At 31.3% G+C, this 24,493-nt stretch overlaps 3 protein-coding genes, 1 long non-coding RNA gene and 1 pseudogene across 7 annotated transcripts; 2 read left to right on the forward strand and 3 right to left on the reverse strand.

The window, feature by feature from the left end:
• LOC126670471 (uncharacterized) lies at positions 1-2,346 on the forward strand. 3 transcript variants are annotated; one of them, XR_007638739.2, is made up of 6 exons: positions 1-93; positions 281-323; positions 447-563; positions 923-1,335; positions 1,437-1,743; positions 1,946-2,346. It is a non-coding gene; the product is annotated as an uncharacterized LOC126670471 (long non-coding RNA). The 3 variants fall into 3 exon arrangements; XR_007638738.2 differs by having other exon boundaries at positions 281-327; positions 1,437-2,346; XR_007638737.2 differs by having other exon boundaries at positions 2-93; positions 1,437-2,346.
• Positions 2,347-3,633: 1,287 nt separating this feature from the next.
• Positions 3,634-4,228, reverse strand: LOC126670470 (probable terpene synthase 3). Its single transcript, XM_050364212.2, has 2 exons — positions 4,015-4,228; positions 3,634-3,927 (listed from the first exon to the last, which is right to left on the reverse strand). Exons 1-2 carry the CDS (start codon positions 4,123-4,125, stop codon positions 3,766-3,768), a joined length of 273 nt encoding a protein of 90 aa, XP_050220169.1. The 5' UTR covers positions 4,126-4,228; the 3' UTR covers positions 3,634-3,765.
• Positions 4,229-7,567: 3,339 nt separating this feature from the next.
• Positions 7,568-11,339, forward strand: LOC126667354 (uncharacterized). Of its 2 annotated transcripts, none has more exons than XM_050360308.2 (9): positions 7,568-7,643; positions 7,721-7,789; positions 8,677-8,859; positions 8,938-9,185; positions 9,268-9,471; positions 9,544-9,636; positions 9,701-9,802; positions 10,718-11,053; positions 11,144-11,339. In XM_050360308.2, exons 3-9 carry the CDS (start codon positions 8,853-8,855, stop codon positions 11,162-11,164), a joined length of 1,011 nt encoding a protein of 336 aa, XP_050216265.1. In that variant the 5' UTR covers positions 7,568-7,643; positions 7,721-7,789; positions 8,677-8,852; the 3' UTR covers positions 11,165-11,339. The 2 variants fall into 2 exon arrangements, with proteins under 2 accessions (XP_050216265.1, XP_055960476.1); XM_056104501.1 differs by having other exon boundaries at positions 7,721-7,772.
• A 473-nt stretch (positions 11,340-11,812) lies between these two features.
• Positions 11,813-14,546, reverse strand: LOC126670075 (cytochrome P450 81Q32-like; annotated as a pseudogene).
• A 1,847-nt stretch (positions 14,547-16,393) lies between these two features.
• On the reverse strand, positions 16,394-19,018 carry LOC126670074 (cytochrome P450 81Q32-like). Its single transcript, XM_050363729.2, has 2 exons — positions 18,003-19,018; positions 16,394-17,061 (listed from the first exon to the last, which is right to left on the reverse strand). The coding sequence occupies exons 1-2, from the start codon at positions 18,915-18,917 to the stop codon at positions 16,441-16,443; spliced, it is 1,536 nt and encodes a 511-aa protein (XP_050219686.1). The 5' UTR covers positions 18,918-19,018; the 3' UTR covers positions 16,394-16,440.
• Between the last annotated feature and the right edge of the window lie 5,475 nt (positions 19,019-24,493).

Consider the following 24,493-nt stretch of genomic DNA (forward strand, 5'->3'; position numbering starts at 1 on the left):
GTCACTGTTTTAATTAGATACTGATTTCACTGTCGGCAGTTCAAACAACTACAATTACTTGCTTCGATTCATAGTTCCTGCTCTTTATTTCAGGTATGTATTTATAATATCTGCTAATCATTGATTTGTTAATCTATATTTATTTATCATTTGCTTTGAGCTTTATCTATTAATTTTGAATGGATGTGTTCAAATTGGATTTTTCCTTTTTACTTCTACAGCAGTATTGGTGTGGCATAAATGCATATAAATAATGATGTCGGCTATACTTGTAATGCAGGGCCCAAAGAGTTTGCTGATTTATGTAGTTGTCTTGGTCAATGGTGTGTAAGTAGTCCCTTATATCGTTTTTGTTATATTGCCTTCAAGTAGAAATGATAGAGTTTCAGAGTTTTTGAAAAAAAGTAGAACAGAATAATTAATATGTAGAAATGGAAAATCCGCAGGCCGGTGCTTGATCGGAATATGTACTATGTGGGTATGCAGTATACATCAGCAACATTTGCATCTGCCTCACTCAATGTTCTTCCTGCCATAACCTTTATCATGGCAATAATTTCCAGGTAAAATTATACATAATCATTTAGTAAGCTGAAACAACTATGTTTGGCAAGTCATCCGTTATAAATTGAATTGAACTATATCACATCATTAATTGATATTGTTTAAATTTTTTATTATTATATGATAACATGGTGAAATTTAATTGAATTATGTATAGCTATAGTTGACGTGTTGAATTGATGGAGTCTATCCACAAATGAAAACTTATATCTAGTGCGACTTAGCAAGGGTCAGCATCTTTATATAACTTTAAAGAAGATGATCAGATTAAGGCCACTAAAACCCATAGCTCCGATCGCAGTCACCAACCTCGTAATAAAAGATTGAAGATCAAAGAATGATACATGGTAAATTACAGGAGCAATGGTGATGACAATGTACAAGGGTCCAGTCCTTGACATTATAAGGTCCCATGGAGCTACTCACAACCATGCCACTGAACCCGCTAATCAGCATTGGATTATGGGAATTCTTCTTCTTCTTGGCAGTTGCTGTGGCTGGGCTGGCTATTTTTATTTTGCAGGTAAGTCATATTCTATAGCTCACCCTCCGTTTTAAACTCCAAACTTTTTAGTTTTGCAGACTATCAAAAATTTATTAAAGATTTCGCATATCTGAGTCATATTTTTTTGCAACGAATATGTATCTATCTCTAAGTAATCCCAACGGATTAAATACGTCCTATATTTCGAAAAATTCTGATATCCAACTATCCAAGTATGATGATGGAAGTGGAAGAAAGATTGAACTCAACTTTGACAGCTTTGTTGAGTAAGTTATCTGATGCTATTTTTTGTTTCACATTGACTTCTATTAAAGGCATCTTAAATCTGATTATTTTTCTGTTTTTTTTCCTTCCGTTCGACATTCAGATGTGGCTTGATTTTAAAGATGAGACCATAATTACTCTCTTTTAGACTTGATTCACTTGATAAAATTTGGCACTAGGAGGAAATGGTGCCATATGATTTTGTATGCAGATACACTCTTCAGTCTTGGTACGTAGTCTTGAATCATTGTGTTATGCAAGAAAACACAAGGTGATGTTAAATTAATGTCAAAACTTCAATTTCTTGAGGAGAAACATTTTTTATATAGAATAATGAAGCTAAAATTGCTTTACTCTTTATCGTGAGAAATCAGTTTCCCCTTGATATGGGTTGGGGCTCTTCTCTTAAGGTAACTGTTTTATTCTCAATGTATTCACTTCAGTTCAGTTCCTGAGAAATCATGATTTCAGCTTAATAAAATAACAACAAGACTAAAGTACTTTTTTAAACCGCGGAATTACTTTATTTACTGTGTTAAATTCACAGAGTCATGGTTATGTCTTGCTGATATTCTTTATAAGCTTAAACTGAGAAGACTTTTGTTGTTCCAGGCATTTCCAGGATTCAAGTCTGACATCAATGACATGATACAAAGCGCTGAATTTCGAAGGGGATTCGAGTTACTGGATTTAGACGGAGGGATAGAACGGGACCTCTACATCAATGGCATGATACAAAGCGCGACAAAGAAAGTGCAAAAACAACATTGGCTCATCCTTATTTCGGTAGGGAAGGTCTGCTAGCTTTATCTTTCATGCAGAAGCCGAGGATGCAATACTTTCGAGCGACACAACAAGATCGAATTTTTAATTTTAGCGAACATTTTTTGTTTCTAATTTTAGCGAATATTTTCTGTTTTTTATTTTCTGTTTCTAATTTTAGCAAATATTAAATTGTTGTCTAGAAGGAATATTTAAATTATGTATAAGATATATTTGAATTTTTATACAAAATAAATTATATTGTTGCTTTTTCTATATAAATTGTTGTTGAAAGTTTCAGTCAAGTTATTGTATAATAGTATATATAGTGTTGCATAGAGAACAACACAAATTGTTGCTTCATAAAAAAAAACTGTTGCCTAAAGTGCAATATAAAACTGCTACAAAAGATGTTTGAAACTGTTGTTTAAAGTTTTAATCAAACCATTGCAAATAGTATATATAAGTGTTGCATAAAGTACTATATAAACCGTTGCTTTATAAAAAAAATTATTGCCTAAACTACGTTATTCAACTGTTGCAGAAGATGTTTAAAACCGCTGCCTTTAATATTAATTGCAACGGTTTTATTTCTATTACTATAGATTTAAAAACCTGTTGCAATAGTTATCAAAACCTATTGCAGCGGCCGCAAATGTAGCTGATTTAAAACCGTTGCAATAGACTTACGGCAACGGTTTTTGTACATTAAGCAATAGTTATCCACTGTTCCCAAAAGTGACTTATGTGGTAGTGAAAGGAAATATCATAATTAAAAATGATGAATTAATTACTGTGTGACGATGCCTATATCTTTGTGATGCAATTTTTGCATTATATTGAATTCCAACTTAGCCAGCTTTAATAAAGGTTCAATATGTGAGTGTTCTTGCTGGTAGAAAGAGATGTAATGCCACGACTCTTTTCTCGGCAATCCTTTCCGAACCGGCCACCGTAAAGCATGGCTAACTTGGTCAGCAAGAGGTTCACTCAACTGGGTTGCTTTAAGATGTGTTGTAGTAAATTCAAGAGCCTCATCTAGAATTTAACTAAAAAATTAAAATTTCAATTTTTAAAATTTATTTTTGACACAAGTATAAATTAAAATTATATTTTTATGAGATTCACAGACTTATTAAATCCTGTTTAAATGTTTTACTCCTTACATTTAATTGTTTTTAAATTTTTTCATTTTAAAACTATAAAATGAAAAACAAATGTTGAAAAACTAAATTGAAGTGATTAAGGCATTAAATTTTATAATAATATAATTTTTATTTATATTAAAAATATAAATTGATATATTAAATTAAACTTTAATTTTTTAAATAAATCTTTTGACTTATGGAAGGGCCATAACGTTAATGGAAATAAAAACAAACGATCATATCGTTTGATTTTTATATAAGAAAGTGAATTGTGAACTGAAGGTTGCTGAAAACAATTTTATTGGTAAGAAATTTTGTATGGTAATAAGATAAAATACAATTACCAACTGAAACGTTATAGCCTTGTTGCCTCAGTAACCGAAAACGAAGTGCGACGGTATGAAGTTCAAGTTCATTATCATCATTACAGTTATCACAAGTACGATGAACTCCATCTAACACTTGCTCGATTTCATCTTCGAAATTGTAGGCGAGCGGATGAAATTTTTTTAGTTACAGATATTAATGGGAACAGTTATTCCATATATTTGGATATTGAAAATCAAGTCGTTGGATTGCATCTATCAACTTCAGTTTTCCTGAAGGTTTTTCAGCATCACAAGTAAACATTCTTGCAACTTCTTCTTTTAGAACTTTTGCTTGTTCCGACCAAAGGCTCACGGCCTATGTAGATCCCATAAATAAAGTTATGTATATGCAAAAATATAACTTCTATTATACATATCAAATAGAAATGGAAATGACAAATACCTTATCATCCATTACAGTTTTGATGAAGTAGTCACCCCAAACAGATGGATGGAATTGCGCCGTTCGCCGGACTTGAGCTCTCTGTGGTGTAGCTTCAACATTAGCGGCCATGCTTTTGTTTGGAAGAAGGAGAAAATGAAGACGAAGAGCGAAGAATAAGTACAACAAGAGCTCTATTTTAGAGTTATTTATGGAGGTAATTACTTGAAATCCTTAAACATATTACACTAGCTGATTGCAGCTGTTTTAAAAATATATTTAAAATATTTTTAATTCAATAGTATAATTCTATACATTAAATTATTCTTCCATTAGATTATATATTCACGTTAGGTAGGAAAAACATTATTGTCATATGTCATAGTAATTGTTCTTTTTATTTGATCATAATTTACTACCACCTGTACTGTTTTTTCTTTTCAGCATCATCTAGATTTCTAAATTTGACATAATAAAAGAATCATAAATAGCAATGAGTATATCTTAATGATGTGTATTTGATATCTACTACTAACATATCATATAGCCAAAATAGTACATATCAACGTAGCGGATATTTTGTCCTAATTTATAAGAATAAATATAAATATAACCCTATTAATTAATAAATGTATTCTAAATTGATTTATAAAGTCATTTATTAAAAAGGGATATCTTTTAAAAAATAATACTAAAGTCATATTGAAATTTTAAATGGACAACTAACTAAAAACAAATATATTTTGTTAAATGGACAACCAAATAAAAACAGAGGGAGTAGAAAACAACCTTTCAGCGACAAATTTATTTATTGCTAAAAGGATGAAACTTGTCGCTAAACCAGTCTAGCGACGGATTGCCAACATATTGCATCCATCACTAAATGCCTTGTCGTTAAACGGTTAGCGACCGAAAAAATATATGTCGTTAAATTACCGATTACTGACATATTTATATCTGTCGCTAATTTAGCGACATGCAATATATTCATTTTTAGAAAGAATTCGATTATTTTGCAACGGATTACAAACGGATTACCGACGGAAGAAAGCGATGGATTAGCGACGAAATTTTTTTTTAACTTTAAAAAAAAAATATGAAAACTATTCATTTTAAATATTATTTAGTATCATTTTCAATGATTTCGTTTAACATTTTTGAGATTTTCGAAAACTTCTCAATAGGACACCCATTCTATCATTGCTTCCACTCAAGATTTTTTGACCATGAAGTTACCCCACAACTGAACTCCCATCTTAATTAACTAACTCAGATTCTTGTTATGTATTTACACTATTAGAAATCCTAAGTTTATCGATGGATTTTAGTGCTATTTTACCGACAAATTTACCGACGGATGGAGAATGCGTCGATCCGCCAACTCCCGCCAAATATTTGGCGGGACAAAATCCATGGAATTAGCTACGGATTTGCAATTCTCGTGGAGGCCGACAATGTAAAGGTCTCGATGATGAGGGAGACAAAGGCCGCAAGGTGGGCGACTGATAAGTTAATTCTATAAAGAAATAGGGTTAATTCCATATAAAATTACCACTTTTACAAAAAAAAATGACACCAAATATTATTTGGTGTCAATTTATTTTATTAAGTTCTTCATTAAATCATTAATTAAAGACTCAAATTATAAATTGACACCAACTATTTTTATTGATAACTTGTGGAATGGTGGCGACGTTCTGATCCGGTGGGAGCTCCACGATCGTACTTGAAAGACACAACACAACCGTAAGAAGGATGTCGGAAGGGGATTCCGGCAAACCATTCCGACGGTCTAGTCAGTCGATGTTCTAGTGAGAGAAAGAATAAGAAGTGAAAGAGAGTTAAGAGTTGAGAGAAAAAGAGAATTAACCTTTTCACCTACTTTTCTTTAGTCTTTTATACTATGCCTTTGTTTCTCTTTGTTTAGGCCGACAGGTCTTACCTCATTCTCTTTTTGTCTGTGCAGAAGTTGTCTAGAATGTCAGGGTACGTTCTGACAGATTTTTTCAGGGTGTTCAGAGTGGTTGTGCTCGGTGCATCCGAGATGTGACTAATTCGGTGAGTCCGATATAGTCCTTCACCCTGATCTTTATGTGATTTGGCTTACTTCGGATTTACCTTGACTGCTCGATTAGATGTGTCTCGTGAGTCCGATTTAGGCCTTCGTCCTGATCTTTATGTGATTTGGCTTGCTTCAGATTTACCTTGACTGCTCGATTAGATGTGTCTCGGTTTGGTATTTCTGTCGTGGTTCGGTTTTATTTGTGGACTGTCTCTTGTTGAGACTGGTCTATTTGTCTTGTTATCAATTATCTTTCAGTTTGAGTATGTAGGATTAGTAATTTTTAGACAGAAAAAATACACCAAATTTTTTTTTGATGATAGATTTGAAACAAAATAAAAGGTCGTTCTTTTAATGCCAACTTTTAAAAGTCGTGATTTTTTTTATAAAATTAACCCTAATCAATTAGTCTATAATTTAGCTACTAATTAATAGATTAATTGATTCTAATATATCCACATTCATAAATGTTTTAACAACAAGTAAGTAGTATAGGTTTTTTGTTTTTATTTAGTAGTTAAATTAGGATTTCATAAAAATTTAAACAATAAATTAACCTCGATTTTATTCCCACCGAATAAAATCATAAATTAGTTAGAAAGTTTCCATCCCGTGTGTTCAATCGCTTGAATGACATGGGATTGTACAATTTGTACAGTTCGTAAAACTGGTGCTTCCGTAATTCGATCACGAAAAACATATATGCGTAGTTGCGGTAGAAAAATATTTGGTTATTTTCTAATGTTTGTTCTCCGGGTGGCTATTTAGTATATGCTTTGTAACGCCTGTTCCTTATAAAATATATAATTAGCGTTACTCGGCATATATTATAAAGCACACTTAAGAAAAACGACGCTGGAAGACTACCAAATATTTTTCTCCAATCATACGCATATATCGTGGTCGAGTTACTGGGCGCCAGCTTTGCAAATGGGATAGGACCCTACCTTTAAAGAAATCAATTATATTGTATTTTCTATCGTCGAGTGAAAAAAATCCCCCTCCTTTAAACATATTTCTTATTCGGACTTATATGCTAAGTAATAATACGTTTTCTATTTGGACTCTATAAGGCATTTTTCCATACTTATTATTAAAGGACTTGAGGTATGCCTATGCACAAATTGAATTACAATTAATACTCTTAACCTCAATACTGACTTAAGCATTAAAATGCGCATCGAACAACTACCGTCTGATCATCAATCTAACATTATTTTGCATATCTGCATTCTTTGAGAAGACATACTCCATCATTTTGCATTATACAAGAAGCTTGGTTACAAAATATTCCTATCAATACTCTACACAACAACAATCGCATGTTTTTAAAACATCAGACCAAAAAAATTATGCGTCCCCACTGCCCACCACTAGTAAAGTAAACAATATCGCCAGTAAGTTAAACTTTATCATGATATTGCAGCTTACTACTAGGAGTTTAGTCTTAACATTGCCAATTTTTTATTATAAATGTAGAGAGTTTATTGATATCGAGAAAAGAAAACGGCGTAGACAATCTCGCCTAAATCCAAATGACTTGGAAATGTTGATGAATGAAAAGTTTCACGTTTGGTTTCAAAGCAAGGTTAGTACAATAATCTGATTGTGTTTGTAGTTTTAACATTTAGAGTTTACCCTTATTGTATTTTTATAATTTTATAGGTTATAGGTCTGGAACGTGACTCGACTATCTCTGCTGACATTGTGGCCCTAGGTAGGGGTCCTAACAAGGTAGCAAGAAGATTTTCTAGTTTCATTATCAATGGAATTAGATTTCATACCAAGACCCGTGAAGAGCAAAGATTGACCCAAAATAGCGGTGTAGTTAACAAATCTGAAGGAGGGGGTGTGGAATACTTTGGAAAACTAAGAGATATTGTTGAACTAAATTACTATGGGAGTTTCAAGGTTGTATTATTTAAATGTGATTGGATTGATGTGCACCATAGTGCTGGAATGAAAAAAGATGAATTTGGGTATACATTAGTTAACTTCTCTCGGTTAATTCATACGGGTGACAATGTAGCTGATGATCCATATATTTTCTCCTCTCAAGCTGATCAAGTGTTCTATGTGGAAGATCCAAGTGATCAAAATTGGCATGTGGCTATTAAAATTAAACCTAGAGATGCATTTGATATGGGTCACACGGAAGGAGATGATGATTCTTTTACTTCCTTTAGTAGGCAGATACTATGTGAACAAATGCAACCTGCTTGGGCTAGGGTTAATGTAAACAATGACGACGCTTAGCATTTTCTATGCTTTTATATTTTTATAGCTACCATTCTGTTTTTATGAGGTTAATTTGAAAATGGATGTCTGTTACTGAAAGCATTTTCTATGCTTTCATATTTTTATAGCTACTGCTGCTCTGTTTTTATGAGGTTATTTTCATGAGTTGTAATCTGTTTTTATGAGGTTATTTTCATGAGTTGTAATATGTTTTTATGAGGTTATTTTCATGAGTTGTAATCTGTTTTTTGCACATCGCAACAGGTAATTAGTCATTTTTGCACATTGTTCACTTTATTCTTAGTTAAAAGAAGCTTAATTATTTGTATGATTATAGTATTGCACTCAATTGATTGATGATCAGTATTTCTTGTAAAATGTAGGGTTACAAATGGCGTCAAAGTCTCGTAGCTTGCATAACTTAAGGATTGTAACAGATAGTTCATATTCTGAAGCCTCGATTCAACAAGTGAATAATTAAAATGGAAGCAATGCATCTTCGCAATCACAACCAGTTGAACCAGAGAGTTGTCAACCTATTGTTGATACTTGCACAGAAATGATAGGTAGTATGTAAATTCTTACGTACTTTTCAACTATATTTTATTACGTAGTACAAAGTAAGTTAATTAAATTACTTGCAGACAATGATGGAAGGAGATTTAAAAAGAGAGGGAGAACAACAATGTCTTCAGTATGGAATATGGAAAAGGATGAAAAGATATATGTAGAAGTAGATGAATTTGGAGTTCCATGTTCGAGAGAAGGTGCAACACTTGGATCCTTCTTAGGGACTATTGCAGTGAATGGGAAATACGCACCATTAGATATGCCTAGATGGGATAGCAAAGATTACAAATCATTTCGTGACGATATTTTAACTTTGGTGCAGGTATAGAAACTTTTACATTTTTAATTTGTATAATTATTTAACTTTAAACTACGTTCTAACTGAATATTATTTGATGTGATAGGAGAAATTTTTGATTCCTCCCGAGACAAAAAGATGGGTTCTTGAATCAGTGGGTAAAAAATGGAGGGATTACAAATCTGACCTAAAATTGCAACATTTCAGTCGCAATAAACCTAAAGATCAAGTCCTAACGAATGTTCCGAAAGGAGTTGAAGCAGCTCAATGGCGTATTTTGGTGAATGGATGGTACACTGAACAAAGTCAGGTTTGTATTTAGTTTATGTGATTGTTTATTCGACATGATAAATTGTATGATTAATTTTTGTTTTGTTTTTAGAAAGTAAGCCAAATAAATACTGCCAATGCCAACAAGAAGAAAAACAAACAAACTACTGGAAGGAAAAGTTATGTGAGGCTGAGGAAAGAAATGGTAATTATGTGATTAAACTGATTTTGTTTTAATTTAAACCTCTAACAAAATTTCATATTTTTAGGAAATACAAAATGGAAAGGTTCCTGATCGACTTACATTTTACGAAAAGACTCATAAGAAGAAGGACGGCACATATGTTGATGATAATAGTAAAGAGCTAATGGTACTTTTATCTCTTCTTTTAAAATTGTAACTGTTTAACAATTAGATGTTGAAGCATGATGGTAGGTCTTTTTATTTTCTATTTGGCTTTAGTTGAGAACTGGATTAGTGTATCGGCACTTTTGAAACATGCAAGTGTTGAAGTCATGTAGTAGGCTTCCATTGTTAAGCTTAAGATTAGGATCAACCTCTAATTAGCCGTTTGTGCATCCATAGTCGAAATCATCCTTTTACATGCATAGTCAAATTTTGAGTTGCAAAATTATGTTTAATCCAGTTTTGAAGTAAAAGATGTCACTCTTGTTTTATAGCTTTTCTTACAAAGAGGGCAGGCCGTGAATTAGTTAACTAAATGACCATCTTTTTGCAATTAACTTGTTAAGGTAAGCAATCAAGCTTAATTGCCGCTATTAGCTTCTAATTAATACTTTATCACCAAATAGTTGCGAATAAGTTCTGCTAGATTGTAATATCTTGTACATGTCCAATAGTGTTATTTTTCTAGTATAATTTGTTAATTGATAATACTAGCTAGTAACAGAATCACTAAATCAAACATCTAACTATGACTTGGTCAATTTTCATAATTGGATGCTTTTGCAATAGACATTTAATGAGATTTGAAAGAGAACCGGTAGAATGGTGACATTTGAATATTGTGCAGCCTGGAATATGACAGGTATGGGTAAGTATGAACGTTGTGAGAGACACATGAAGAGTAGCAGTTCAAAACCATTGACTATTAGTTGTTATTTTTGTTTCTAAGCAGCCACTGTATGATATTGATTGAATTGATACAAATTTGGTAATGCAATGACATTGGAATGGTCCAGATAATGAGTTTGTTAATTAGCAATTCATTGTCCTATATTACATGTTTTAGTTAGATTATGAAATTCTGTTTTGAATATTTTAGGATAAAGCTAAGCAGCTGCAGGCAGAACGCAGTGAAGGTTCTAGTACGAATTTAGCTAAAGTGAATGAAGAGATCTTTCAAGAGCTAATGGGTCCAGAGCATAATGGGAGAGTACGTGGTTTGGGTTCTGGAGTCACTCCTACAAGGTATTTTGGATCGACTAGGTATGATATTGGAGGAAGATGCCATAACACTACAAATGTATGTCAGTCAGAAGAGGTTAAAGATCTTAAGGAACAACTACATAGTATGTCTAAAACCGTGGATGCTTTAAAAGCGTTTATCAACAAGCAATTTCCAGGACAATGGACATCTACAGGAGTTGATAATCATCAGGTATTTTTTATATATTAATTGATTACATGTTAATGTTTGAGAGATTTAATGGATTCTGATTAGTATATTATTTTGTTTTAATATCTGTAGGATGGTCATTCTTCAAGTTAATCAGTTTGGAATTCAACTCAGTTTAGCAACATTCAGCAGGCACACCATTGTTTGCAGTGCGATTATCTAGGACAATTTTTGTTGATTATCTTAATACTTTGTTATTAGTTGTGTTATTCAGATATTGATTATAAACACTTTTATTAGAATCAATTTTGGGTCTAAATAGAAATATTTGCAAATGGTTATGATCAGTAAAGAAATTGTTTTGGTACTGCATTTTTATCAGGTTTTATTTCAATTACAATGCATTTAGTTTGTTTAGGGAAGCAAATGAGTAATCAGGTTCTTTATATATAAAAAATGTAACAGATAAGCAGATAAACTGTGGAGGCGGTTATGTAGGGGCGGTTATAACCCCCCCTACATAAATACATACACATATATGTAGGGGTGGTTGTAACCCCCCTTACAAAAGCACATATACATAGGGGCGGTTATAACCGCCCCTATACTTCGCCCCAAGTGTTCAACGTTACCCCGGCAGTCGTTAAAACCGGCCCTACACTGTAGTGGCGCCCGGGAAAACGGCGGTTTAAGGGCGGAATGGAAAACGCTGCTATTACCTATAGGGGCGGTTATAACCGCCCCTAGAAGAGCAAAAAACTGCCCCTAAAAGTCAGACTTCTTGTAGTGAAATGGTACAACTGAACCTCAAGGCAAAACAACTTTATTTAAAGCATGATAAACATTACAATATAAATATAATAAGAATCTTAATAAGTTTACAATCAAACTCATTTTCTTCAGAAAGAAGATGCCAATTTCTTCATGATATCACGAGCCTTGCACATAGCCTGCAAAGGCTCAGCTTTAGGCATGGAGAGACCAACTTTTTCAGACATGTCAATTTTTTCATCACCAACCTTTTTCCAATCAAAGCAGTGAATCATAGACCCCAAAGAAAACCCTAGAACACGGTTAGCAAGACCCATTCCAGGACAAGACCTTCGTCCCATTCCGAAAGGCATCAGCTTGTAAATTTGATCATTGCTTCCCGTAATCTCAAACCTCTCAGGTTTAAATTTAAGTGCATCTTCCCATATCTCCGGGTCTCTATGTATAGCCCATGCATTAACCATAAGCATTGTATTGGCTTCTACATGGTATCCTCCGACGTTACACGCTTGAGACGATACGTGCGGAAGAAGAAGTGGACCGGCGGGATATAATCTTAATGTCTCTGTTATGATATTCTGAAGATATGGTAATTTAGAGAGATCTGATTCATCCAGCAAGTTTTCTTGGCCAATCTGGTTGTTCAATTCTTGTTTAGCTTTGTCAAGTACTTCTGGATGATTAAGAAGACAAGACATTGCCCATTCTAATGTTATTGCTGTTGTCTCTGTACCGGCAAATATTATGTCCTGTGTTGTAAGAAAATGAGTTAGTTTTAATAATTATTTAAAAAAAAAACATTTTTTTCATATGAGGTTGCCTCTGCTAAGTACTATCACAAATATTCGTGAGAATTAAAGGCAAAAAGTATTTTATGTATTTTTATCTTTGATTAAAAATAATAAATAATATTCTTAAAAAAATTACGACAAGTTTACATGTCAATTTTATAATTTGGGATATATATATTTAATCCTCATTTTATACCATTTGAGATTTTTTTATAGTTAATGATTTTATTTTGATTTTATGAATAATTATTTTATACAATTGATAATTTATTTCAATTTGAAAAGGGTTTAGTGGCTCTAAAAGATGGTTATGTGTCTGAAAACAGATTTAAATAGAAAAATTGATATACTTATAGAAAAATTCAAAATTTGATGGACTACATTATCACAAAATACTTTTAAGGATATGTTAGTCATTTTGATAAAAGATAAGAATATAAAAAACTATTTTTCCTTATGAATACAAGAAAATGGTTAGTCATTAGATTTTCCTATGTTTGTCATTATTATTGCTCAACTCGACTACATGCAATGCAACGAAATAAACTATAGGGGCCGCAAATTGGCTGAAAAAAAAATTTAATGACTAAAGATTAAAAAAATAAAAGTATCACTAACCAGAATAAGACTTTTAATATTTTCATCTGAAAAACTTTGTGTTTCTGATTGTTGCAGAGAAAGAAGATGACTGATCATTGTGTTCCTTCTTCCAGAACTACCCTCATCATCATCTCGATGATCATCGATAAGACCTTGCAGTAACTTATCAGTTTGTTTTCCAATCCTTTCTATTCTCTTCAAAAATCCTCCGTAGTCAATCCACTGTAAAAAGGGCAAGAAATCTCCCAAATATGAGGCTCCACCATATTCAAAAAGCTCAGTCACCAGATCCCTAACTTCCTTTGCGTCTGTCTCATCCTTGCCCGTCAAATTTCTTTCGCCGTAGTACCTCTTCCCCGTGATCATCCTCATAACTATATTCAAATTCAGCTCCATCAGCATTTCTTTTAACTCCACCTTACCAAAACCCTCTCCTGAAGCTTGATAAATGGTCTTAAGGAAGCTCTTTATTTCGTCTCGTCAGATTCCTATGAACGTGTTTAGGCGATGCGATGAGAAAATTTCGACAGCGCTTATTCGGCGAAGGTTACGCCAATGGTCCCCGTATGGAGATGTTCCGAGAGTGGTGGAATTGTAACTGACGTAGGTGTTCATCGTGAAAGCAGGGCGGTTCGCGAAAATGACGTCGTTTTTTGTGAAGCATTCTTCGACTGCTGACGGTGATGATACGATGAGCACTGGGCGAGAACCGAATCGGGGGTAATTGATTCTAGGGGTCACTGTACTTTTCAAAAATTGCAAAATGGTGACCGAACTTCAAAACGTAACAAATTGGTTACTAAACTTTCAAATATGTGATTTTGGAAGGTTTTTTAGTGTTTTACGGTCAAATTATACATACGTAGTAATCAAATTTTGATTATTTATAACAAATAATATCTTATATTTCATATATACACACAATCAACAAAAAATCGACTTGAAATAATTTTCTTCGGTAACCAAAAATCCTTCTATCTTAACATAACCAAATAGTATAGTAACTAAAATGTTACGTTTTGAAGTTCGGTCACCATTTTGAAACTTTTTAAAAGTACAGTGACCTCCAAAATCAATTACCCCCGAATCGGAGAGAAACTATTGGGCCGTATTTTTTGGAAAGACTAAGGAAAGATCGATGGAGGGGCGGTTTGACGAGATGGAGATGACCTAGGATCGGAATTGCTCGTGGGCTTGGTGGAAGGTTTTTGATGTGTTGTGATCTTTTTCGTGCCCATGATTTTAAGAAAAGAAAGAGAATGGGAAGAGTTAAAGCCAAACAGTAGTATAGAAGTGTAAACTCCATTGATCTTGAATTGATCACTAATTATTTTGCTCAAATCTACGTAAAAGCTCTGTGTTATATACTAATTTAGGAATTGAAAAGTTTCTAAAAGTACCAATAATAAACACGTTTTAATTTTACTAGATGACATTAGCCACCAAGCAAGACTATATATTACTTGGCCTACACACAAAAGTCAAGAAAAAATTAGTTTCTTTAAGCTTCCCTTAAAACGGTCTTAATCAAACAGGTATATACTGATATTTCATTTAACTTTTTTGAATGAAAATATGTTAAAACAAAAAACAATCATATACAACTAAAGTTCTTGCTCAAAGCATAAAGCAAGATTAAACGTTAAAGAATAACAGAATTATGAATAGGATATTAAACTTCATCTTGTTACAAAAATGTCATTAAATTATACCTTTTATTATAAGAGAGTTCACTCATATAAAAATGAATAGTTTTCATGCTAAAACGCAGTGTTTTTGCTTATGTAGCAAGCCAAAATTAAAAAAAAAGTATATAGCACCAATGAGTTTTAGCTCAAATGGTATAAGCGCTAAGCAGAGAACTGCTAGGTTGTGGGTTCGGTTCCTGCCACAAGCGCTCTCCCCTTCTCAAATTATCAAAAAAAAAATATAGCTTATTAATTTTTTTATAATAGAAGGTATAATTCAATGGCCTTTTAATAATTTGAGAAGTTCTGTATCCTTTATATAACAATATAAAAGTTTTTATTATAACTCATTGACTTTTTACAGCAAATTTAATAGTCTTTCTGTAATAATAAATAAGTTAAGTGACTCATGATGTTTAATATCTGAAAATAACCAAATAAAGTCTATTTTGATAAATGATGACTATAATTAGCTCATCCAGGAAATAGTAGAAGGCAGAAAAAAAAACCTTTTTTTTATTAAGATTTACATAAAAACTTTTAAAGATGTCATTTTCAGAAAAAGAAAAACTCGGATTAATGGACTTGCAAATGCAATGATAAACCAAATAATCAATCTCCATGAATTCATACTGGAAACTTGTTCATTGTTTCATGATATAGCGAATAAAAGAGTTAAGTAGTTTATTTTTTTATCATTACCATAAGGAAAAAAAATAATACATAGGCCAAATGATTAAAAAAGGCCAAACCTTTTATAAAAGTGTAACAAAAGTTCAAATCTTTTAAGTTTATCCAATTTGTCCTTATTGGGTCCAACAGTAGCTCAAGAGGGGATGAATTTAGACTTAAAACTTTTTTGCTAAAAATATGATGAGCTATTGATTTAGCTTCAGCAGATAAAGTTCTAGTCTAGACAAGCTAATTAAATATGAAGGATTTGAGAGTTGTATAATATCAACTAATAAGAAATTGACTTAGCTTAACAAGTCAAGACAAGCTAATCAAATATTGAGGATTTGATAGCTGTATAATATCAATTGATAAGCTATCGACTTAGCTTCAGCTGATAAAGTTTAAGTCATGTCAAACTAATCAAATATGAGAGATTTGATAGCTTCCAAGAGATCAACTAAGGAGCTATAAAATAAGTTTAAGTTAATAAGTTTAAGCAGAGATAAGCTGTTCAAATATTGAGGATTTGACAGATAAGTAAGATCAACTTCTAAGCTATTAACTCAGCAAGAGCTGATGCAGATTAGTAAGGATAAGCTAATCAAATATGAATGATTTGCGAGTTTATCAATACAAGAGACAAAGCTAAGTAAAATGAAATCAGATTAGTTTGAGAAGTGCTATAAGAAAGTTCTTTAGAAGATCTCTTTTTGAAATCAATTTATTTACAAGATAGTCCTTCAATACTCTACATAATAGCAGCTTAAAATCGACCCAGCACTTGTGAAGTGAACAAATGTTACAACTGAATCTCAAGGCAAAACAACTTTATATCAAGCATGATAAACATTGCAATCGAAATATAATAAGTCTCTTAATAAGTTTACAATCAAATTCATTTTCTTCAAAAAGAAGATGCCAATTTCTTCATGATAGCACGAGCCTTGCACATAGCCTGTAAAGGCTCAGCTTTGGGCATGGAGAGACCAACTTTTTCAGACATGTCAATTTCTTTATCACCAACCTTTTTCCAATCATAGCAGTGAATCATAGACCCCAAAGCAAACCCTAAAACACGGTTAGCAAGACCCATTCCAGGACAAGACCTTCGTCCCATTCCGAAAGGCATCAGCTTGTAAATCTGATCATTGCTTCCCGTAATCTCGAATCTCTCAGGTTTAAATTCAAGTGCATCTTCCCATATCTCTGGGTCTCTATGTATAGCCCATGCATTAACCATAAGCATTGTGTTGGCTTCTACATGGTATCCTCCAACGTTACACGCTTGAGACGATACGTGCGGAAGAAGAAGTGGACCGGCTGGATATAATCTTAATGTCTCTGTTATGATATTCTGAAGATATGGTAATTTAGAGAGATCTGCTTCATCTAGCAAGTTTTCTTGCCCAATCTGACTGTCCAATTCTTGTTTAGCTTTGTCAAGAACTTCTGGATGATTAAGAAGACAAGACATTGCCCATTCTAATGTAACGGCTGTTGTCTCTGTACCAGCAAATATTATGTCCTGTGTTGTAAGAAAATGAGTTTTAGTCTTAGGTGATTTTTTTTAAAAGACAACTTTTTCATATGAAGTTGCCTCTACTAAGTACTATCACAAATATTTGTGAGAATTAAAAATAGGCAAAAAGTATTTTATATATTTTTATCTTTGATGAAAAATAATAAATAATATTCTTAAAAAATTTACGACAATTTTACACGTCAATTTTATAATTTAGTATATATATATATTTAATCCTCATTTTAACCTGTTTTTCAGATTTTTTGTAGTTAATGATTTAATTTTGATTTTATGAATAATTATTTTATACAATTGATCATTTATTTCAATTTAAAAAGGGTTCCGTGGCTCTAAAAGATGGTTATGTGTCTTAAAATAGATATAAATACTCCCTCCGTTCCAATAGAGTTATCCACTTTGCCTTTATCACACAGTTTAAGTAAAGCAATTATTGCTTATGGGTTTTCTAAAATTTTCCTTACTTTTCTTATCATATCCCTATTTAATATAGGGTTCACTTGCACACTTTATTTTCAATTTACTCATTAGTGGAATAAAGGAAAATTAAGTGTTAAAGTTAGTTACTTTTTGAAAGTGGACAAGAGTTTTGCGATAAAAATATTTTTCAAAGTGGACAATTTTATTGGGACGGAAGGAGTAGAAAATTTGATATACTTATTGAAAAAATTTAAAATTTTACGGACTAAATTATCACAAAATACTTTTAAGGATATGTTTGTCGTTTTGATAAAAGATAAGGATATAAAAAACTATTTTTCCTCATGAATACAAGAAAATGGTTAGTCATTAGATTTTCCTATGTTTGTCATTATTATTGCTCAACTCGACTACATGCAATGCAACTAAATAAACTATACGGGCGGCAAATTAAATTAATGAAAAGATTAATGAGCAAAGATTAAAAAAATAAAAGTATCACTAACCAGAATAAGACTTTTAATATTTTCATCTGAAAAACTTTGTGTTTCTGATTGTTGCAGAGAAAGAAGATGGCTGATCATTGTGTTCCTTCTCACAGAACTACCCTCATCATCATCTCGATGATCATCGATAAGACCTTGCAATAACTTGTCAGTTTGTTTTCCAATCCTTTCGAGTCGTTTCAAAAATCCTCCATAGTCAATCCACTGTAAAAAGGGCAAGAAATCTCCCATATATGAGGCTCCACCATATTCAAAAAGCTCAGTCACCAGATCCCTAACTTCTTTTGCGTCTGTCTCGTCCTTGCCCGTCAAATTTCTTTCGCCGTAGTACCTCTTCCCGGTGATCATCTTCATAACTATATTCAAATTCAGCTCCATCAGCATTTCTTTTAACTCCACCTTACCAAAACCCTCTCCTGAAGCTTGATAAATGGTCTTAAGGAAGCTCTTTATTTCGTCTCGTCGGATTCCTATGAACGTGTTTAGGCGATGCGATGAGAAAATTTCGACAGCGCTTATTCGGCGAAGGTTACGCCAATGGTCCCCGTATGGAGATGTTCCGAGAGTGGTGGAATTGTAACTGACGTAGGTGTTCATTGTGAAAGCAGGGCGGTTCGCGAAAATGACGTCGTTTTTTGTGAAGCATTCTTCGACTGCTGACGGTGATGATACGATGAGCACAGGGCGAGAACCGAATCGGAGAGAAACTATTGGACCGTATTTTTTGGAAAGACTAAGGAAAGATCGATGGAGGGGCGGTTTGACGAGATGGAGATGACCTAGGATCGGAATTGCTCGTGGGCTTGGTGGAAGGTTTTTGATGTGTTGTGATCTTTTTCGTGCCCATGATTTTAAGAAAAGAAAGAGAATGGGAAGAGTTAAAGCCAAACAGTAGTATAGAAGTGTAAACTCCATTGATCTTGAATTGATCACTAATTATTTTGCTCAAATCTACGTATAAAACCTCTGTGTTATATACTAATTTAGGACTTGAAAAGTTTCTAAAAGTACTACACGTTTTAATTTTACTACACATTAGCCACCAAGCAAGACTATATATTACTTGGCCTACACACAGAAGTCAAGAAGAAATTAGCTTCTTGAAGCTTCCCTTAAAACGGTCTTAATCAAACAGATATATACTGATATTTCATTTAACTTTTTTGAATGAAAATATGTTAAAATCACAAGGAGTCGTTAACAAAAAACAATCACATACAACTAAAGTTCTTGCTCAAAGCATAAAACAAGATTAAACATTAAAGAAAAACAGAGTTATAGAAAAATACTAAACTTAATTTTGTTATAAAAATGTGACTGAAGTATACATTTTATTATAACGGAGTTCACTCATGTAAAAATGCATTGTTTTCATGCTAATTAACGCAGAGTTTTTGCTTATATAGCAAGCCAAAAATAACAAAAAATTATATAGGTCATTAACTTTTTTGTAATAGAATATATAATTCAGGGAGCTTTTTGTAATTCACAAAAAGTTTAGTATCTTTTTGATTACAATATTAATTATTTTGTAATAACTCAATGATTTTTTTATAACAAAATAAAATTTTAATACCCTTCTGTAATAATAAATAAGTTCAGTAACCCATGATGTTTAATATCCGAAAATAACCAAATAAAGTATATTTTGATAATTGACTATAATTAGCTCATGAGGTGGAGGTCTTGGGTTTAAATCTGCACACTCACACCTTAAATCTCTTAAGGAACTTATCCAGCGCCCCATTGATAATGTGGTAGCATTAAATTTCTAATTACTAAAATCTGAAATTCTATTAGTCGATTTACATTTAAGGGAAAAAAAAGGAAATAGTAGAAGGCAAAAAAAAAACCTTATTAATTAAGATTTATATAAAAACTTTTATATTTTAACGATGTCATTTTCAGAAAAACAAAAAAGTCAGATTAATGGACTTGCAAATGCAATGATAAACCAAATAATCAATGTCCATGAATTCATACAGGAAAATTCTTTTATTTTCCTTTCCATAAATTTCAAATGAAAAAAATATCAAATAAGCTACCATAAGTTTCCATATACTGAAATGTTGTTCATTGTTTCATGATATAGTGAATAAAGGAGTTAAGTAATTTATTCTCTTATCATTATCATAAGAAAAAATTTAATATACACGCCAAATAATTAAAAAAGATCAAAAAAAATTATGAAAGTTTCACAAAAAACTAAATTTATCAAGTTTATTCAATTTGTCAAAAAACACATGCATGATTTCGTTTCAATTATGTTTCACTACATAATTTCGCTTATGTGGCGTTGATGTGTGGCAATGCCACAACAACGCCATGTAGGCGCCACATGAGCAAAATTATATAGTTAGACATTATTGAAACGAAATCATGTATTTCAGGATAAATTGGATAAAATTAAAAAGTTTGAACTTTTATAAAATTTTCATAAAAAGATTAGTTTTTTTTTTGTCATTTGACTTAATATATATATCTTTCATGAAAAATTTACCCTTTTTTTATCATTTGATTTGATATATATATGCAAACGTATGTATGTACGCATACGTATATGTATATATAAATACATACACATATATCACTTGTTTGAATGATAAATTTTTATATCTATAAGTGTATAACATCATGTCATAATTACTTCTAAACTGATCATGTGTAAATCTGGCTACACTTAGAATAAATAATAGTTGAAGTGGTAAAATTTTAAGATTATAATTTATATGACTATTGAGATAAAATTGTTCATAAATAATTTTATTGTCTACTGTGATATGAAAATTTGATTTTAAAACCTTCACAAATTTTTTGAAACTAATTTACTAATCATACTATTTTATGGTCGTGATATATTTTATACTTTAATCGATGAAATTAAAAAAAAAATGAATAGTTGTAACATAAAACAAATGACAAACTGAAGTAGGCAACTTTCATTTTTTTTTAGTCTTTAAAATGGAAGCTAATACTCTACTACAAATTATTTCAGTCAACTTCAGACGTGAGTTTTTCTCTAGACTCTCTTCCTAATATGTCATGGGAAAAATTGAAAACTATCTAATAAGAGAAAAATAATCTCATAAATACGGATGTCTCATATTAATTGGGGCCAACACTTAATTAAATCCCTAAAACTCTTTTAGCACTTATTTTCTTTATTATTTCTCAACAAACACGTACTTCTCATTCTTATCTATTTTGTTTTCTTACAATCTGTCCCCTTTCCTGCGTTTATCTCCCCTCTTCCGATCGTCTTCTTTGAATCGTCTAACAATATTTGCGGCGTTTTTGCAGCGACCGATCAAGAAGCAGAGGAGCGGGCAGATCAAAAAAGACATCCAAAAAATTATCAGATCGGAAAAAGAAGCACCCTATAACTTTCGTAACGCAATAAGTTATGGTACAATCGACAGCGGCGGCGATAATTTGACGGTGGTGGAGGAGCGGGGATACAAATGTGGCGGTTAGGAGGCGGAGAGTTATTTTGAGAGGGCTTTGAAGATAAAATGGGAGAAATGGGATTGTACGTGTGTCAAGATTTGACAGTGATTAACGGCAACATTGTAAGATTATGGGGCGACATCGTCAGAAGCGGAAATTACAGCTCAGGCTAAGTTGTTTGGCAATGGGTAGGTGAGATGGTTTAGAAATTATAAATTATAAAGAAAAAGCTTTGTTGTTAGCTTCTTAAAAGAGCTAATCAAATGTAAATACGATGTGTCAGAGAAAGCTTTTGAAAATCAAAATTATTGCATTTTTCATATTATTGTATAATTCATTATTGATACCATTTATGTCATCACCTGTATTTAAAAAAATAATAATTCTAATTGTAGATTAATTGAACTTAATTTTATAAAAAAATATATAATATTATAATGTAAGAGATTGAAGTTTATATATTTGATATTATAATTATTTACAATGATTGCGTTATGAAAATTATAGGGTGCTTTTTTTTTTCTTTATTTATACTTTATGTATTTTGTATATTCGTTTTAGTTTTTTAGTTTCTGGTTTTATTATGTTTGTCTACTTTATATATACGTTCTGTGTACAATTTGTACATTAGTAATATTCAGTTAATCTTTCATTTCATTTGTCCAATTAATAAAAAATATTAAATTAAAATATTTTCATTCTTAAAATTTATAATTAGTATACTAGGTGTATACTTTATGTATGTTAAATATATGCTTACATATATTTTATATATGTTTATCTATATAAATCACATTAAGTAAAAATATACAATTTATATATTAAAAATATACGGATTGTAGACCAAAAATACAAAAATTAAACTATTTTTGAAGAATTTTTGTGGTATTGTGATTGTATACTTTTCGTATATTATATGTAGGGGTGAGCAAAATTTTGAAAAAACCGACCAAACCGACCGAACCGATGAATTTCGGTCGGTTTGGTTCGGTGATAAATTTTCATTCGGTCGGTTCGGTTAAAAAAATATAAATTTTCGGTTATCGGTTAACAGTTCGGTTAAGAATTTAAAATTTATACTTTAACCGAACCGACCGAATACTTATAATTTTGAATGCTTATTATGAAAAGTAGGGTGATATCTTTTTTAAATTTAATTCTTGCTATGATATATTGTTTGGATTTGTGAAAAAATGCTTGATTTCTTTCTAATTTTCATAGAATTCAATTATTTGAATTTGTGAAAAAAATTAATTGATCTTTAAAGCATATGTAATTGAAAAAGCCAATAAAAGCCCATAAATAGCCCATTTAACCGAACCGACCGAACTGACCGAAAATATATTCGGTCGAAACAGATTCGGTTAATGTTTTTTGTTCGGTCGGTTCGGTCAAAAATATTACAACATTCGGTTTGATCGGTTTGGCCATTTTCGGATCGGTTTTGACCGAACCGACCGAATGCTCACCCCTAATTATATGTATACCAGCATAATTATATTAATGTGAAATTCATTAAATGCTTGTTCAAATAACATAGACTTTTGAATAATATCTAATTTTATATTTTTGATATAACTTATGTATACCTTTTATATGCTATTTTTACATAAAATTAGAATCTGTAAAACACACAAGTATATATTTTTTGTATTTTTTACTATACCAAATGAATACTTTATGTCTTTTTAGTATAACAAGTGTATTTTAATAATTCTAAATTTATGTATTTAGTATAACTTATGTATACCATATGTATATTTTTTGTATATCTTTAATATAAAAAGTTAAAATTTGTTTAAAACAAAAGTATAAATTTCATTATAAAATATAATGTGTTTTACATAAAAACAAGTAAATATTAAAAACATGACATAAACAAATATCCAGCAATGTAATAACCACAACAATCTTAGGAAACTAATAATCTAGATAACATTGTGAGTTTTAATAGTTTTTTTGCTTTAGAATATTTCTTCAAGTTAACCTTTTAATCACTTTTTCTTCGCTTTCTACTTTGTCAGCATATTTTATCATTCCATGTGAATAAAGCTGAAACGATATACGAAACTTGTAATCTTTGATAGAAAAGGTCTTTAGAGTTGCAAATTTTGTCATCAACAATTCAGCAAAAGCATACAAAAAGTACACATGTAGTATACATGATGCATACAATAAACTTAAAGAAATCATTTAAACAGTTTCTATCAAATTCAAAACCCAACATATGACATAAGCTAAAAATAATATGCACAGAATATAAAACATAGACAGAAAGTATACAATAAATATTAGAACTGAATTTGAAACAGCTAATTCTCAAAATTTAAACCAAACATAACATTTCAAAACCCAACATGACATAAGTTAACAAGTATAGAGAATAGACAGAAAATATACAATAAATATATTAATTATTTTCTAAAAAAATACACATGCCTTTTAGTTTTCTAATTTCTTGTTACAGTTTTTTTGTATACTTTCTGTATAAAATCTGTATACCAGATATACGCTTTATGTATGTTTTGTCTATCCTCTATGGATAATATATGTATACTTTATGTGTATTTTATGTATACTTTATGTATATAAAATGAGCACTTGTAAAAAAATACAAGAGCTAAAAACCCATAATAAAGAACAATATGTTTACATAAAAAAAATAGTGGAACATTTTTAAAAAAACGCAAACAAATATTCAGAACTAAATTAAATATATTATTCCCAACAAATAAATAATATATATTGTTTGTATGTTATTCGTATGTTATTAGTGTATTATTAGTACATAAAGTATATGTAGGGTATACAAAAAATATATCAAATCAATCTAATATACATGTTTTATATTAAAATATATAGATAATATATACAAATATACAGATAAATACAAAAGATTTGATTTTTTAAAATGACAAAATAAAATAAAATAATCTAGTTTATAATAACGTGGAAAACAGCTAAAAATCAGAATGTTGTATATCCGGTTCACCTAAATATAATTTATTTTGTATATACTTTTTGCTATATGTTTTTATTTATAG

This window comes from Mercurialis annua, linkage group LG2 (assembly GCF_937616625.2).
Source record: "Mercurialis annua linkage group LG2, ddMerAnnu1.2, whole genome shotgun sequence".
Taxonomy (NCBI): Eukaryota; Viridiplantae; Streptophyta; class Magnoliopsida; order Malpighiales; family Euphorbiaceae; genus Mercurialis; species Mercurialis annua.

Coding starts and splice junctions, on each gene's coding strand:
- LOC126670470 (XM_050364212.2), bottom strand. CDS start 4,125: ATGGCCGCTAATGTTGAAGCTACACCACAGAGAGCTCAAGTCCGGCGA. Junction 3,928..4,014: donor AAACTGTAATGGATGATAAG/GTATTTGTCATT, acceptor GGATCTACATAG/GCCGTGAGCCTTTGGTCGGA.
- LOC126667354 (XM_050360308.2), top strand. Junction 9,637..9,700: donor TGAGGCTGAGGAAAGAAATG/GTAATTATGTGA, acceptor TCATATTTTTAG/GAAATACAAAATGGAAAGGT. Junction 11,054..11,143: donor CAGGAGTTGATAATCATCAG/GTATTTTTTATA, acceptor TAATATCTGTAG/GATGGTCATTCTTCAAGTTA.
- LOC126670074 (XM_050363729.2), bottom strand. CDS start 18,917: ATGGAGTTTACACTTCTATACTACTGTTTGGCTTTAACTCTTCCCATT. Junction 17,062..18,002: donor ATATTAAAAGTCTTATTCTG/GTTAGTGATACT, acceptor CTTACAACACAG/GACATAATATTTGCTGGTAC.